Consider the following 15,643-nt stretch of genomic DNA (forward strand, 5'->3'; position numbering starts at 1 on the left):
GCTTGCAGACCCCCCACTGAGGCCGAAACACGGCCAGGGGATGGAGGCAGCCTCCCAGTGATATACCCAAAGGTTGAGAGCAGGCCAGCGTTCCATCCAGTGGAGTGGTTGCCCCTCCACAATGCCAGCCTGGCTGTTGTGGCCGTTTAAAATTTAAAAAATGTTACCATCTTTTCAGAGGTTCCCTCCGTTGTGGGGCTCTCTCTCTCTCTCACATGCATCAGCAGCTCCCACCTCAAACAGTGGGGTGGCCGATATGCCAATGCTAATGTGTATTGGCCCTGCAGCCTCAGAAGCCAATTTGCCATACTTAATTGCATGGCAAGCGCTCTTCCTGGCCAATAATTGGCCATCCCTGCAGAAATCGCATCAGGTGTCTGACATTGACATGAAGCGAGGTCAGGATCTGGAACTTTACCTGATGTCAGGGCACCAAACCTGGAACGAAGATACTGCCCTATGTCTTTACTTATAACTTCAAGTTTGTTGGTATATGTGAGAAGGTCATGCTAGGCTACTAAGGTAATTATATGGTATTAAGTATTTAGGCTGTTAAAGACCTTGATAGCCAGCTAAGCGTGAATATTTTTTTTTATTCATTCATGGGATGTAGGTATCACTGGCCAGGCCAGCATTTATTGCCCATCCCTAATTGCCTTTGAGAAGGTGGTGGTGAGCTGCCTTCTTGAACCGCTGCAGTCCATTTGGGGTAGGTATACCCACAGTGCTGTTAGGAAGGGAGTTCCAGGATTTTGACCCAGTGACAGTGAAGGAATGGCGATACAGTTCCAAGTCAAGATGGTGTATGACTTGGAGGGGAACTTGCAGGTAGTGGTATTCCCGTGTATTTGCTGCCCTTGTCCTTCTAGTTGGTAGAGGTCGCGGGTTTGGAAGGTGCTGTCTAAGGAGCCTTGGTGCATTGCTGCAGTGCATCTTGTAGATGGTACACACTGCTGCCACTGTGCGTCGGTGGTGGAGGGAGTGAATGTTTGTAGATGGGGTGCCAATCGAGCGGGCTGCTTTGTCCTAGATAGTTTTGAGCTTCTTGAGTGTTGTTGGAGCTGCACCCATCCAGGCAAGTGCAGAGTATTCCATCACACTCCTGACTTGTGCCTTGTAGATAGATGGTGGACAGGCTTTGGGGAGTCAGGAGGTGAATTACTTGCCTCAGGATTGCTAGCCTCTGACTTGCTCTTGTAGCCACGGTATTTATATGGCTACTCCAGTTCAGTTTCTGGTCAATGGTAGCCCCTAGGATGTTGATAGTGGGGGATTCAGCGATGGTAATGCCGTTGAATGTCAAGGGGAGATGGTTAGATTCTCTTCTTGTTGGAGATGGTCATTGCCTGTTACTTGTGTGGCGCAAATGTTACTTGCCACTTATCAGCCCAAGCCTGGATATTGTCCAGGTCTTGCTGCATTTCTACAGGTACTGCTTCAGTATCTGAGGAGTCACGAATGGTGCTGTACATTGTGCAATCATCAGCGAACATCCCCACTTCTGACCTTATGATTGAAGGTAAGAAGGTTAGACACACAGAGCTGGATTTTGTGTAGGAGGCAGGGCTCCCAGTGCCAGGCTGAAAAGATGGGGGAAAGCCTGCCTCTGCCTTTTAGTGTTCCCCCCACCCCGCCCGGAGTGATCCTCTGGTCTTTTTAAATCGAAGTTTTAGGAGTTGGGATTCCCTTCCCCTTAAAGACAGGAATCCCGCCTCCAAGAGCTACTGGCCAATCACAGGGCAGATGCCTTGGACACAGGCCCAGCACTGGAACTCTGGACCTCAGGTAAGTGAGGCGAGGTTGCTGGGGCCAGTCTGAAAGGCTCCGGCGAGGGGAGGTGTTGGTGGTCATACAGTTTGGGGGAGGGGGTTCCCGGGGGTAAAGTGGTTCCTGGCGGAGGACCTCCTTGGGCCAGATTGCCCACAAAGGAGGCAGCACCTCCACCCCCCCCACCCCACAGCTCCCAAGCCTGCAGGGAAGGTACCTTGTGTTACAAGGTGCCCTCCCTACATGACGGATGCACCCCCACCACTGGTAAGATCCTAGTGGCGGTGGGAAGAGACCCTTAATTGGCTGTTGATAGGCCACTTAAGGGCCTCAATTGGCCTCTGGGCGGGAAAGCTGAGAAACAGGATGGTAGGCAATTTTCAGAGGCTATGAATGTTATGTTTCGTACTATGGAGACATGTTTTATGGCCTAGACGTAGCTGTCCTGATAAGGAAGGCCAGTTGGCCAAAAACAGTTGGTGCATGAGGTTATAAGACTGATGCCTAAGAAATTTGAAGCCTGTGTATGTGGTACCTGTATGATTGGATGGAGAGATTTTATTTCTAATTCAGTGATTGGTTAATAAATTTGATTGTTTTGGATACATGTTAAAGGTATAAAAATAGGTGATGAGTTTGTTTGTGTGTGGTGCTGCATACTGCCCGTACTTGAGTCTGCATACATATATGTATGTCAGGTCGACTTTGTACTCTGAAGAGCTTCAAAAATATTGCGTGTGTGATTACTTCAACACATTTACCCCAGCATTCATAGAGGGTAGCAGAGACATCAAAGGGTCCTGTATGCATTCTTAACAGCTTTATCAATTTGTCCTGCCACCATCAAAAGATTTATGTGAACACCAAGCCTCTGTTCCTGCACTCTCTTTAAACTTGTATCATTCAGTTTATAAAAGTTCATTTAAGAAATTATTTGCAGTGATTATTAACAAACTTTTGATAGATTTGAAGATTGATATGGGGTCAGAATTCCAGGACTTTAAATAAAACCACTATTTTTAAAAGATCTGATTTTTTTTTAAACTGGTCTTATTGTACAACTAAAACTTATTTTCGATATCCTGATTGCCTTTTGGAGCTTTATTGTGAAATCAGAGACATTATTTGTTCTTCAGTGAACAATCATAACATGCTCAGTGAATTCTGTAGTAATTTTTAAGAATTATTATCCAGTCAGTAACATTAACTTTTGAAAATAGATCTTGACTTTTAATACTTTAGTCAAATAACTTTGGTGTGTTGCCTTGAACATAGTTAACATTTTGATTACATTGAATTAGAATGCTGACTTTTAAACAGTTGCTTCTTTAAAGCCGAATGTTATTTGGAAATACTTTGAGAATTCAATTATTTTAGACTAACACAAGAAATCAATAATCCTCTAAACCAAAGGGATCACCAACTTTTCAAAGATCAGTGCTATTTTGTTGATGCATCAGCAAGAGTTAAGGGTCAAAATCACATCACACTATAGTGACCTAAATGACATAATGACTTAGATAATGTCAATATATTGTGTGTTAGTCAACAGAAGCAAAAGGACTTTTTGTAGTTGTTTGGCAGCAATGATGCACCTTTAACTATTGACCATGATGTGATGGAAGAGAGGTGTGTGTGTAAAGCATTATAACTGAACTATTAATCTCTTTTTTCTATCTTTTCATTCATCTAGATTGTTTTCAGGAAGATCAGTGATGTGAAGCGTGAAGAAGAAGAAAGGATGAGGAGAAAGAATGAAGCACCATTAAACCTGCCTCCTGACCATCCTGTACGCAGACTTTTCCAAAGGTTTAGACAGCAGAAGGAAGCTCGAATAGCAGCAGAAAGATTGAAGGATGTTAATGATGTCGAGAAAGGCACTGCACAGTTCGATGGCTGTGTAACAAATGCTGCAGCAACAACGAGTGTAGTTACAGTAACTGAAAGTCCTGCAACTCCAGTCCCTTCACAAGTGGTTAGAGCCTCAACATCAGAGTCATCAGACCAGGCTAAACTGCAAGCTCCAACATCTGAGCAATTTGCAGCTGCTAGACAATCTGGAGAGTCCAGTAAGCGAAACGGCTGGTCAAAATTTAAAGATTCTGCTTCTAAAGCAGAAGACTGGAATATAGTGTCAAAGGCAGAATCCATGGAAACTTTACCAGAAAGAACTAAAACACATGAAGGGATGTCTCTGAGAAAAACAGATTCATATGACAGTGGTATAACAAAGAGCGATTTGAGATTAGACAATGCAGGAGAAACACGAAGTCCTCAGGACCGAAGCCCCGTGCTGACGGAGGCAAAGCACACTTTTTATCCAATTCCTGAACAAACCCTTCAAGCAACCATATTGGAAGTAAAAAATGAGCTGAAACAGGACATAAAGTCCCTGAATAGCAAAATCACCAATATTGAAAAACAACTTTCAGAAATACTGAGGATATTAGATGCAAGATCCACAAATTCACCACAGGAAATATTTGAAATATCAAGGCCAACAACCCCAGAATCTGATAAGGAAGACCAGCAGTTCTAGCAGAACCAGCCTTTAGGTGAAAAAAAATCTATAATGCGAAAATTCAGGTATCATTTGCTAAGCATCGTCTAATTTGAAGATGCGCTGTCCAGAGTGCTGAAATAAATGGTGGGGATTAATCATGCTTGTTTTCTGACTTTTGGGAGGCATGCCCAAATATATATGCCTCACTCATAGAATGAAGACTAAAGAACACTCCTTTTTGCTTTTACTGATTTGCTGGTGTACATATTTTGATCAGACAGTTTAAGAGAAATGAAATTACAAACACCCAATCAATCTACAAATATCTTTGACACACTGGCTTCTTATATCATTTAATGGAGACAGATGCCACACTTTTCCTGGAAGCTAATCTGAAAAATATAGGAGTCATTATTGCATAGCATAATCCTGACATAGCCTCTCTATTTCACTGGTGTAACCAAAGTAACTCTTGGGGCTTTTTACTGATCTGTACTGTATTTCTTTACATATATTTTGCCAGTTACATATATTTTGCTTTTTTTTTTCTAGATTGTACACAAAACATAATGTCTCTTTATGCTCCATGTAGCTCATTCTTTTTTAATCGAACAAAGTTCTAAGTTTGACCTTTTTCTTAAATTGCAGGAAAGTAACAGCTGAAGACAAAAATTAATTGCTCTCCTTTGCAGCTTTTAACTGAATGTGGATCATCCCATTGCTTCTTGTTCATGCTGACCTTTGCTTTGGTTAAGCAGCACAAATCAAACAGTCCACTATTTTATTAAGTTTTTTGAGTTGAAATTTCAGAGGTGAAAATTTATTGCAGTTTTAGACCATAAAACAACCATGAGTTGTTTATGTTTCCTGACCTGCTGTTTGTGCCTGCATTCTTCTCACACCTCAGCTGATTTATTTTATTATGAATTGCCTCATCCCCTCCTGAAGTCACTAAATTATACTGTGCCATGGTTTCACAGGTGCAGGGTATCCTCCAGTACCTAGCCCCAAGTGGCTGTTCTTCATGTGTAACTCCAGACAGTCAATATCAACAATCTTTTAATTATGGGAGCATCAAAACTGAGCCCAATTTGTTCCCGCCCAGTTTCCCCCCCCCCCCCCAAATACATTTTATACAGTAGTCACTGAATAATGATCACAGCTGGAATCCTGGATGATTTCTTTCTCCCTAGTAGGGGTGCGACAATTACTTAGAACACCTAAACTATTCTCATACTGGATTCTTGAAGACTAGCATCTGTAGGCCAACTTTTGGCATTTCTATTACTAAATTGGACCCTTCTAATGACCGTCTCATACACCCAGGTTTTTTGTCAGTCTATAAATCTATTGAGCTAAACCAGACAGATTTTTATTTTTAATTCATTCTTGGGATTCGGGCATCACTGGCAATGCCAGCATTTATTGCCAGTAAATGTCAGTAGCCAAATCATGGATGCAATTCACCCATAATTAAAACTCAAACAATGCCAGTAATAAAAGCAGCTTTAAAATGGCTGGATTCGTATCCCAAAAATTACCATAGGATCTGGGTATTTTCTTTACAGCATCCTGCATGATTCTGTTCACCTAAGATAAGTATGAAATTGGAAAACATTGTGGAAGTATCTAACTGCACCATAAACATGAATGTAAACAGCAGCTGCTTCAAGAGCTAGAGGGTTTTTTTTTATATAAAGGCCAGCTTTGGAGAAATCATTCAGTGGCAGCATAAGACAGACTTTTCTAATCCAAAGGATCTAGTGCAACAAACTAAGTGCCGATTTGGTATGTACAGGCAGAATAGACTCTTAAACAGTTCAAGAACAACAAAGCATCTACTGATTTAAGAGCTCAAAGGAAAAATTTTAGCAAGCCCATTGTAACATACTTCAATTCAGAGGAAGCTTACTTTTTTAAAAAGGGGACAACTGTCAGCTTTTCTGAATGTTATAAGTAACAATTTAAGTTCCAGTTTCAGTTTGGGGATTTCACTCTATTTTCAATGGTTTAATGATGTAAAAGTTTCTACCATTACAACTATTGTATAAAGTTGTTCTGCCCAAAATGTAATTCTTTCCAGGGCACTCAACAGTTGACAATTATTGTAAATGAGTAGAACGCTGAAAGGCTATGGGAGATAGAATCCAAGAATTTAGTCTTAAAATGAGAATGATGTTTACATTGCTCAGTTAAAATGAGTGGTTTAATTCATTGCCATTGGCTAGTAAATTAAATAATTCTAAAGTCTGTGTTAAACAATTACTTCAATTATTTCCAGGTAATTTTTCGATAGTAGCCTTCGTTCATCAATCTAGGATAAAATAGCAGATGGTACCATGCAATATATAATGTTATCTGCATAAGAGGTATTTAGAAGAGATGCTTTAATTTTTTTATAAGTTTTAAATAATTACTAATGCATATTTTTTACAGTTCAGTTCAAATAACTTCAGATAGCTGAAAATATACATCAAAACCTTGATTTCCAAAGAACAATAATTTAACTAATTTAAAATAGTCTCAGACAGTGAAATAAATTTATAGGACTTTTATAATTGATTGTGTATTGATCTTGCTGCTGTACTCCATTAGGAATGCTGACACAGTAGCTGAGCAATATGCTATATAAATTTGGATTAGCACCACAAGATGGCTGGATACACTCAAAGGAATTTGATCTGTAATGGTGTCTTTATTAAAATCACAGAGGCAGAATAATACTGTGTACAGTAGTTATAAGTTGCAGATTAGGACACTGACGAGGTAAGACTTAGTAATATAAATATTTTAATTATGAAAGACTATTTTAAAGACTCAAACCATCTGAACTTTGTGGAAAATATTGATTTAAAGACAAAAATCAGGTTCTTGTCATTGTTAAAAGTGACAGGAGAAAATTCTTATGTAAAAGAAATACCTGTTTTGAACAAGTTTATTTGCAGAGGCTTTTTGCATGATTCTGCAAACTGCATTAAGATATGTAGGTATGTGCTTCACTTTTATTTTCTTCCCAAATCAAAGAAGCATCAAATAACCTACAGTTCTGATTCCAGTCTACTTCTTTACTTTTATCACTAGTGGTGTAATTATGCACATACTCCTGTGAGCATGGCAAAAGTACTGAACAATTTAGGAACTATTTTTGTGGTCAGCAAGAAAAGCTGCCAGTAGTGGCATATGTACCAGTTTTGCAACATTACACTGAAAAATCAATTAACTTAATTTACTTTATGCACATCATATATATTAATATATTCCTGTAACAAAAAGAAACATGAAGCACAAATTGTTTGATTTGTAAAGATAAGTAAACTTTATTTATAACAATAAAGAATATTTTATACATATTTAAGCTTTGTGTTCATGAATAAATCTATGAAGTATTGATTGCCTGCTTATTAAATAGTCCACTTGCTACTTTTTCCTCCATTTTCTCATTTTCATTTTTGAAACATATTGTGCCGTATGATATGAACCTCACTTTATTCATTATATAAAGATCAAAATAAAAAGAATACTCTGTTCACCCTTGGGAACCTTAGTTAAATTCAGCCAAAATATATTACGATAAAAGCATCATAATTCTGAAGCAATTAAAAATCCTAAAACCGCAAGCTTTGTTTACCAGTCAATTTTTGGGCAGCTGCAATGACACAGCAGAAAACTACTGAAAAAGATCATGATGAGACTGGTACAGGAAATTATAATGTCTCACCAGTTTGAGTAACGAATACTTTTCCTGAGGTTAGGGAACATAGAAGTAGGCCATTCAGCCCTGCCCAGCCATTCAATTAGATCATGACTGATCATCTACCTCAATGCCACTTTCCCACATTATCCCCATAACCCTTGATGTCGTGAGTATCCCGATATTCATCGATATCTGTCTTGAACATGCTCAATGATTGAGCTTCCAGAGATTCACCACCCTCTGAGTGAAAAGGTTCCTCCTCATCTCAGTTTAGGAACATAGGAGCAGGAGTAGGACATTCAGCCCATCGAGCCTGCTCCGCCATTCAATACAATCATGGCTAATCATCCACTTCAATGCCTTTTTCCCACACTATCCCCATATCCCTTTATGTCATTGGCATTTAGAAATCTGTCAATCTCTGCTTTAAACATACTCAATGACTGAGCTTCCACAGCCCTCTGGGGTAGAGAATTCCAAATATTCATAATCCTCTGAGTAAAGAAATTTCTCATCTCCGCCCTAAGTGGCTTCCCCCTTATTTTGAAATTGTGTCCCCTGGTTCTAGACTCCCTAACTAGGGGAAACATCTTACCTGCATCTACCCTGCCTATCCCCTTAAGTATTCTGTAGGTTTCAATGAGATCACCTCTCATTCTTCAAAACTCTGGAGAATACAGACCCAGTTTCCCCAATCTCTCTTCATAGGACAGTTCCGCCATCCTGGGACTAAGTCTGGTGAACCTTCGTTGCACTCCCTCTATGGCAATAATATCCTTCCTAAGGTAAGGGGACCTAAACTGCACACAGTACTCCAGGTGCAGTCTAACCAAGGTTCTATGCAATTGAAGCAAGATTTCACTACTCCTGTACTCAAATCCTCTTGCGATAAAGGCTAACATACCATTAAGCATTCCTAATTGCTTACTGCACCTGCATGTTAGTTTTCAATGACTCATGAACAAGGACACCTAGGTCCCTTTGGACATTAACATATCCCAACCTCTCACCATTTAAGAAATACTTTGTCTTTCTATTTTTCCTACCAAAGTGAATCACTTCATACCTATTCACATTATATTTGATCTGCCATGTTCTTGCCCAGTCACTTAGCCTGTCCATGTCCCCTTGCATTCTCTTCACAACTTACATTCCCACCCAGCTTTGTGACATCAGCAAATTTGGTAATAATACATTTGGTTCCCACATCTAAATAATTTATATAGATTTTGAACAGCTATCGCACCAGCACTGATCCTTGCAGTACCCCACTAGTAACAGCCTGCCATCCTGAGAATGGCCAGTTTATTCATACTCTCTGTTTTCTGTCTGTTAGCCAATTCTCAATCCATACTAGTATATTACTCCCAATCCCATGTGCTCTAATTTTGTTTACTAACCTCCTGTGTGGGACCTTATCAAAAGCCTTCTGAAAATCCAAATGGGCCACATCTACTGGTTCTCCGTTATCTATGCTACAAGTAACATTCTCAAAAAAACTCCCAACAGGTTTGTCAAACATGATTTCCCTTTCATAAATTCATATCATTATTTTCTAAGTGTCTCGTTATCACATCCTTTAAAATAGATTTTAACATTTTCCCTACTATTGACATCAAACTAACAAGTCTGAAGTTCCCTTGGTTCCCTCGTGTTTCTGGGAGATTTTCTGTATCTTTCTCTGTGAATAAAAACCAGACATAAAGTAATTGTTTAATTTCTCTGCCATTTCCCTATTGACCATTATAAACTCTCCTGTGTCTGCCCGTAATGGACCCACATTTGTACATAGCTAAAGAAGCTTTACAGTCCGCCTTTATGTTTCTCGCAAACTTGCATTCATATTCTCTTTTCCCTTTCTTTATTAGTTCCTTGTTCATTCTTTGCTGGATTCTAAATTGCTCCCAATCCTCAGGCTTACCACTTTTTCTGGCAACCTTATAAGCCACTTCCTTTGAGCGAATGCAATCTTTAACTTCTTTTGTTAGCCATGGTTGATTCATCTTTCCTGTTGGGTTTTTGTTTATTAGAGGAATGTATATTTGTTGCAGACCATGTAATACTTCTTTAAATACTAGCCATTGCCTGTCTACTGTCAAATCTTTTGGTGTATTTTCCCAATGCACCATAGCCAACTTGCCCCTCATATCTTCATAGTTTCCTTTGTTCAGATTTAAGACCCGAATTTAAGAATGAACTACGTCACTTTCAAACATAATGTAAAATTCTATCATACTATGGTCACTATTTCCCAAAGGCTCCTTCACAGCAAGGTTATTAATTAGCCCTTTCTCATTACATAATACTAAATCTAAAATAGCCCGATCCCTAGTTGGTTCTTCAACGTACTGCTCCAGAAACAAATCTCGTACACACTCCAAGGATTCACCCTCCAGGTGATTATGTTTACCCAGTGTATGGGCTGAATTTTACCGACTCTCCGATGTCGGGGGTTGTGGCGGGGGGCCTGGAAAATGCCTCCGGGAGGGGCCTGCCACGGGGACAGCCAAGGCATAACACTGGTTGGAAGGGGGGAGCAAGTAGGTTTTCAAGGTAGGGGGGGAAGTGGGGTTAAACTTTTTCGATTGGTCTAGGGGGTAGTGGGAAGGGGTAAAGTTCATAGTTTATTCACTTTATGAGGGAAGGTCGGAAGCACAAGGTAGGTTTTTTTGGAGGAGAGAGGGCAAGTAATAAATTTGATGGTAATTGGGGGGCAGATGGGAGAGGGTCGGGTAACTTTATTTAATTTTTAAAACTCCTGTAACTTTAAAAATTTAAATTAAACGTAAGGGCTGGAAGCCCTTTAAAAATGGCGCAGGTGCCTCCTCAGTGGTGCCAGATGCCATTGCCGGGGACAGAATGCCCGCCCCCTCCACATCATCAGGGGGAGGAGGGGAGGCATGGGGGGGTGGGGGGGGGGGGAGGGGCCGCCCCGACCATATAAATGAGCCGCCGTGTTTAATATCGCGGACGTTCCACGGAGTAAAGCCTGCATGTGCGGGCCGCCATTTTTGAAGCTTACCACCGAGATCAGTGGCAAGCCTGTAAAATACAGCCCTACATGTAAATTGAAGTCACCCCATTATTACTGTATTACCTATGTTACATGCACCTCTAATTTCCTGATTTATATCGTGCCCAACATTACCACTACTGTTTGGTGGTCTATAAGCAACTCCCACCAATATTTGCTGCCTCTTGCTGTTTCATAGCTCCATCCAAATTGATTCTACATCTTGATCCTTCGATCTAAGATCCTCTCTCACTGATCTCATCCCTTATTAAGAGTGCTACCCCAGCTCCTTTTCCTTTTTGCCTAGCCTTCTTAAACAATGAATATCTTTGAATATTCAGTTCCCAGTCTTGGTCACCCTGTAACCACCTCTCTGTAATGGCAATTCAATCATACTCATTTACCTCTATTTGTGCCTTCAAACCATCTACCTTCTTGCGAATGCTGCATGCATTCAGATAAAGTGCCCTTTGTCTTTTTTGACATTATTCCCCATTCTGATCCTATTTGATGCTTGCCTTCTCTTCGTCTGTCTTCTAATTTTGATTATTACTTTTCTACTTCCTGTTACCAGTTTTGCTTCACTCCAATCTTCCCTTCCTGCCACACTCAGATTATCAATTCTCTTGCTGCTACCTTGTTCTCTTGCTTCTCCTCTCTCTAAATTATCACACCTTCCCTCACTTGATCCCTCGCCCCCACCATTTTGTTCAATGCCTCTCTACCGCCCTAGTTATATGACTTGTCAGAACAGTGGTCCCAGCATGGTTCAGGTGAAGACCGTCCCCATGGTACAGCTCCCACTTTCCCCAGTACTGGTGCCAGTGCCCCATGATGCATTGCGACAGGTTATATACAAAATAAAACTAATAGTGCATGATGATGACAGCCTTAATTAGACTAAACTCTAGTTTTATGAATACAACAAAATGTAACATGGCAGGACAGAGAAACTTGCACTAAGAATAATCAGTAAGTCAATCTTCAAGGAGATCCATTTAAAGCCATGGCTATCCATTGGTTCAAAGTAAATTAACAATCATTCCTCTTAGAATGACATTTCCTCAGTGCACATTCGACATACATAAGATTATCATTTTTTCAAGTGTCTCATATAGGAGAAATTATTCAAATGGTCTTTAAATATTTCCAATCTACTGTTAAAAGAGGACAAGTTTCTGAACAAGCAACAAAGGGGCAGATTCACTGTGGATACTTATAATGAAATTAGAAATGGAAAATATGTTTACATTTTTGATACTTGTAGGAAATTGACGTCAAAAGAAAGTATAGGAGAAGCAGAAGGAACAAGATAGGAAATATACTTTTAGGCAGCACCTAATTTGGAGGAATAAGGTTTGTTTGTCATATTTTTAAATCAATAAGTTTATCTATGAATTTTTTCCCTGTTCTCCTGCCTTTTGTCAATAGTCCCACAGCCATTCCCCATTTGTCAATTCTCCTTCCCGTTCATTGAACTGTCCTCATACTTATGGGGTTGTAAGCTCCTTCATTCCATTCCCAACGTGACTCCCCTCCTTATATTTTCTCATTGCCTGCTTGCAACTTAAAAAGAAGCAATTTGTTTACATATCGCATTTACTGTTTGTTTTTAAATCTCATGAAAGGATTTTAAAATGATGACAGTTTTAAATTTGAGGCACTGCAGGCCATGGGTGAGCGAGACTTGGTGTGAAATACATTATGGGCAGCAGAGTTTGGGATGTGCTAAAGTTTACAGAACGTGGAGGATGGAAAACTGGCCAAAATAGCACTGGGAATTAAGCTGGGAGGTGGTGAAGGCAGAGATAAGGGTTTCAGTAACAAATGGGCTGAGACAGGGACAGAGGTGGACAATGTTAGAGGTGCAAGTAGGTGATCTTTGACACGGAAAGAATATGAGGTCGATAGTTAAATTTGAGGTGGAATAGGACTCCAAGGTTTGAACAGTCTGATACAGCCAGCGGCAGGTGGAGGTTTTGGAATCAGTGGCATGGTTAGAATGTTTTTGGCAGGGGCAGAAGACAGTGTCTTTAATTTTCCCAATGTTTAGCTGGAGGAAATTGCACCTCATCCAAGACTGGATGTTGGACAAACAGTGTAACCACATAGAAACAGTGGAGGGGTTGTACGGGTCAAGCTGGATGTCACCAGCATACATACATGTGGAAACTGAGCCTGAGGATAGGTCCTTGAGGACTTATTTATTTAGAGATACAGCACTGAAACAGGCCCTTCGGCCCACCGAGTCTGTGCCGACCAACAACCACCCATTTATACTAACCCTACAGTAATCCCATATTCCCTATCACCTCCCTCCACTAGGGGCAATTTACAACGGCCAATTTACCTATCACCTGCAAGTCTTTTGGATGTGGGAGGAAACCGGAGCACCCGACGAAAACCCACGCAGACACAGGGAGAACTTGCAAACTCCGCACAGGCAGTACCCAGAATCGAACCCAGGTCCCTGGAGCTGTGAGACTGCGGTGCTAACCACTGCGCCACTGTGCCGCCCAACTCTAAATGTAATGGTGTGGGACAGCAAAAGATGCTATTGCTGGAGATGCTTTGGCTAAGTTCAGTTAAGAAAGAGTCAAATCAAGCAAGGGCAATCCCCCAAGTTGGACAATGGAAGAAGGGCAGGAGGATGATGGTGTGGTCAAACAAGACAAGGAGCTGAATTTAGTGCAGCCGTTTGGAGCGGGAATGGTGGCATGTAAGGGATCAGAGAATCGCATCGGAAGCGTCCACCCGGAAATCTGATGTCATGGCATCGGTTCCGGATTTAGTCCATGGTGGGAAAGCACCAAGGTGACCTTGCTGCTCTGACGTAACAGGAATACAATGTAAATTGCTGAGCACTTAGTTTTAATACATTAGCATCTAATTCATTGCGATTCAATGGCGGGACGGGTGGGGGGGGGCTTGGAATTAAGTGGACGATGGGTGCACCTCACCTGAGGCAACTATAACCAGCACTGCAAAGGGGAAGTAGGGTAGCGGGGGCCATTGTTGGCGTACAGTGCTGTGTGCTCTGCAAGGGATGTCGTGATCTCAGGTGCTCTGCAATGGGGGTCATGGTCTAGGGCGGGAGTGCCGGCTGAGCAGGGTCAGCACAGGATGGCTTCATTTTGGGTGGCTGTATCGGGTGTCCAAACTGTTGGGTGAGAGGGTCGGCTTTCAGCAAGGGCGGGCACTGAGGACCATCAAGGAGTTTGCCCGGAGAAGTAGCAAAGGCACAGCTGCCAAGGCAGGGTGTTCACTCCATCGAGAGTGCTCTGTGGGCCCACTGATCACTTGGCATGGGTCTCATACGCTGTGTATTTTTGGGCCCCCGTGGCGTGATGTAGCACCTCTGACAGAGAGAGGGCCAGCAGGTAGCTGTGCCTGCCCGGAGGCTCCATGACGAGAGCAGCAGTGGCTGGCCATGCCAAGAAGGGCCCACCTGCAGCACAGAGTGCACCAGACTCGAATCAGCTACCTCCAAATGTCCAAGTGGCATTGTCAGCGAAGATCAGGCTCTCCAGGGAGGCCATCACTGACTTATGTGCCCTACTGCTGGACGAATTGCAACCTATGGGATTTGGGGGTCACCCTATGCCAGTGGCCCTGAAAATCACAGTGGTACTAAACTTCTATGCATCTGGATCCTTCCAAGGATCCACCGGAGACATGTGGGGGTCTCAAAGACAGCAGCCCACCGCTGCATCAAAGAGGTGACCAATGCCCCTATTTAAGAGGGCCAGCAACAATGTGCACTACCAGTCTGACCCTGCCAGTCAGGCCGAGGTGGCCATCGGATTTGGGGCCATCGCTGGATTCCCCAGGGTGCAAAGTGAGCATGTGGCTAACAAGGCTCCAACAGACCAGCCAGCAACCTTCATCATCAGGAAGGGCTTTCATTCCATCAACCACCAAAAGCATTTCCTGCACTTCCCAGGAAGCAGCCACAATGGCTACATACTTCGACAGTTCAAGGTGCCACAGCTTTTCAGGACCCCTGCTCATCTTCAGGAATGGATTCTCAGGGACCAAGGCTACCCATTGAAGACATGATTACTGAAGCCTGTGACTCGCACTGGAGCAGAGGAGAGATACAACACTTGACACAGCTCCACCTGAGCAACCATTGAGCAGGCCATTGGGCTGCTGAAGATGAGATTCCGTTGCCTCGATCGATCCGGGAGAGCCCTGCAGTATGCCCCAGCGAGGGTTTCGCGTATAGTGGTGGTCTGCTGTGCTCTGCACATTCTGGCACTACAGAGGGGGGGGGAGGCCTTGCACGATGAGGACATCATTGAACAACACTCCTCCACTGAGGAGGAGGACATGGAGAAGGGAGATAAGCAAGCAACACTGGATGTTGAAACCCTTGCAATGGAGGCCAGCAGATTGAGCGATGGGCCAAGGAGGCAAGAGACAATCTCATACTTACCTGCTTCCAACCACCATAATAGTCGCTCAGAGTAAAAACAATTAAGACTCACCTCAATGCACGCAGTCTGTCGCCTCCTTTCTATTTGTTTTCCATGCCTAGTGCCCAGCTGAACCACGTGCTCTGGCCCATGGGAGATCATATTCAAATGAGGGCTGTGCCTACATTGGCATTCCATTAAGGGGGAAGTCAGCAGCTCCCAATTAATGCATGATAGAATAATCACTT

General features: G+C 42.2%; 2 protein-coding genes across 3 annotated transcripts in view; one reads left to right on the forward strand and one right to left on the reverse strand.

Annotated features, from left to right (window-relative positions):
* kcnh1a (potassium voltage-gated channel, subfamily H (eag-related), member 1a) overlaps positions 1–4,306 on the forward strand; it is a 339,143-nt gene extending 334,837 nt beyond the window's left edge. The window contains exon 11 of the mRNA XM_068045094.1: positions 3,461–4,306. Coding sequence (XP_067901195.1) covers positions 3,461–4,306 — 846 coding nt within the window. The remainder of the gene's footprint in view (positions 1–3,460) is intronic.
* Positions 4,307–7,634: 3,328 nt separating this feature from the next.
* hhat (hedgehog acyltransferase) overlaps positions 7,635–15,643 on the reverse strand; it is a 301,307-nt gene continuing 293,298 nt past the window's right edge. Inside the window, exon 10 of one of the 2 annotated variants that reach the window (XM_068045097.1) lies at positions 7,635–9,645. In XM_068045097.1, the coding sequence (XP_067901198.1) occupies positions 9,497–9,645 (149 nt within the window). In that variant the 3' untranslated portion in view covers positions 7,635–9,496. The remainder of the gene's footprint in view (positions 9,646–15,643) is intronic. The other variant, XM_068045095.1, reaches the window with a different exon arrangement.

Source organism: Heterodontus francisci, chromosome 13, assembly GCF_036365525.1.
Source record: "Heterodontus francisci isolate sHetFra1 chromosome 13, sHetFra1.hap1, whole genome shotgun sequence".
Taxonomy (NCBI): domain Eukaryota; kingdom Metazoa; phylum Chordata; class Chondrichthyes; order Heterodontiformes; family Heterodontidae; genus Heterodontus; species Heterodontus francisci.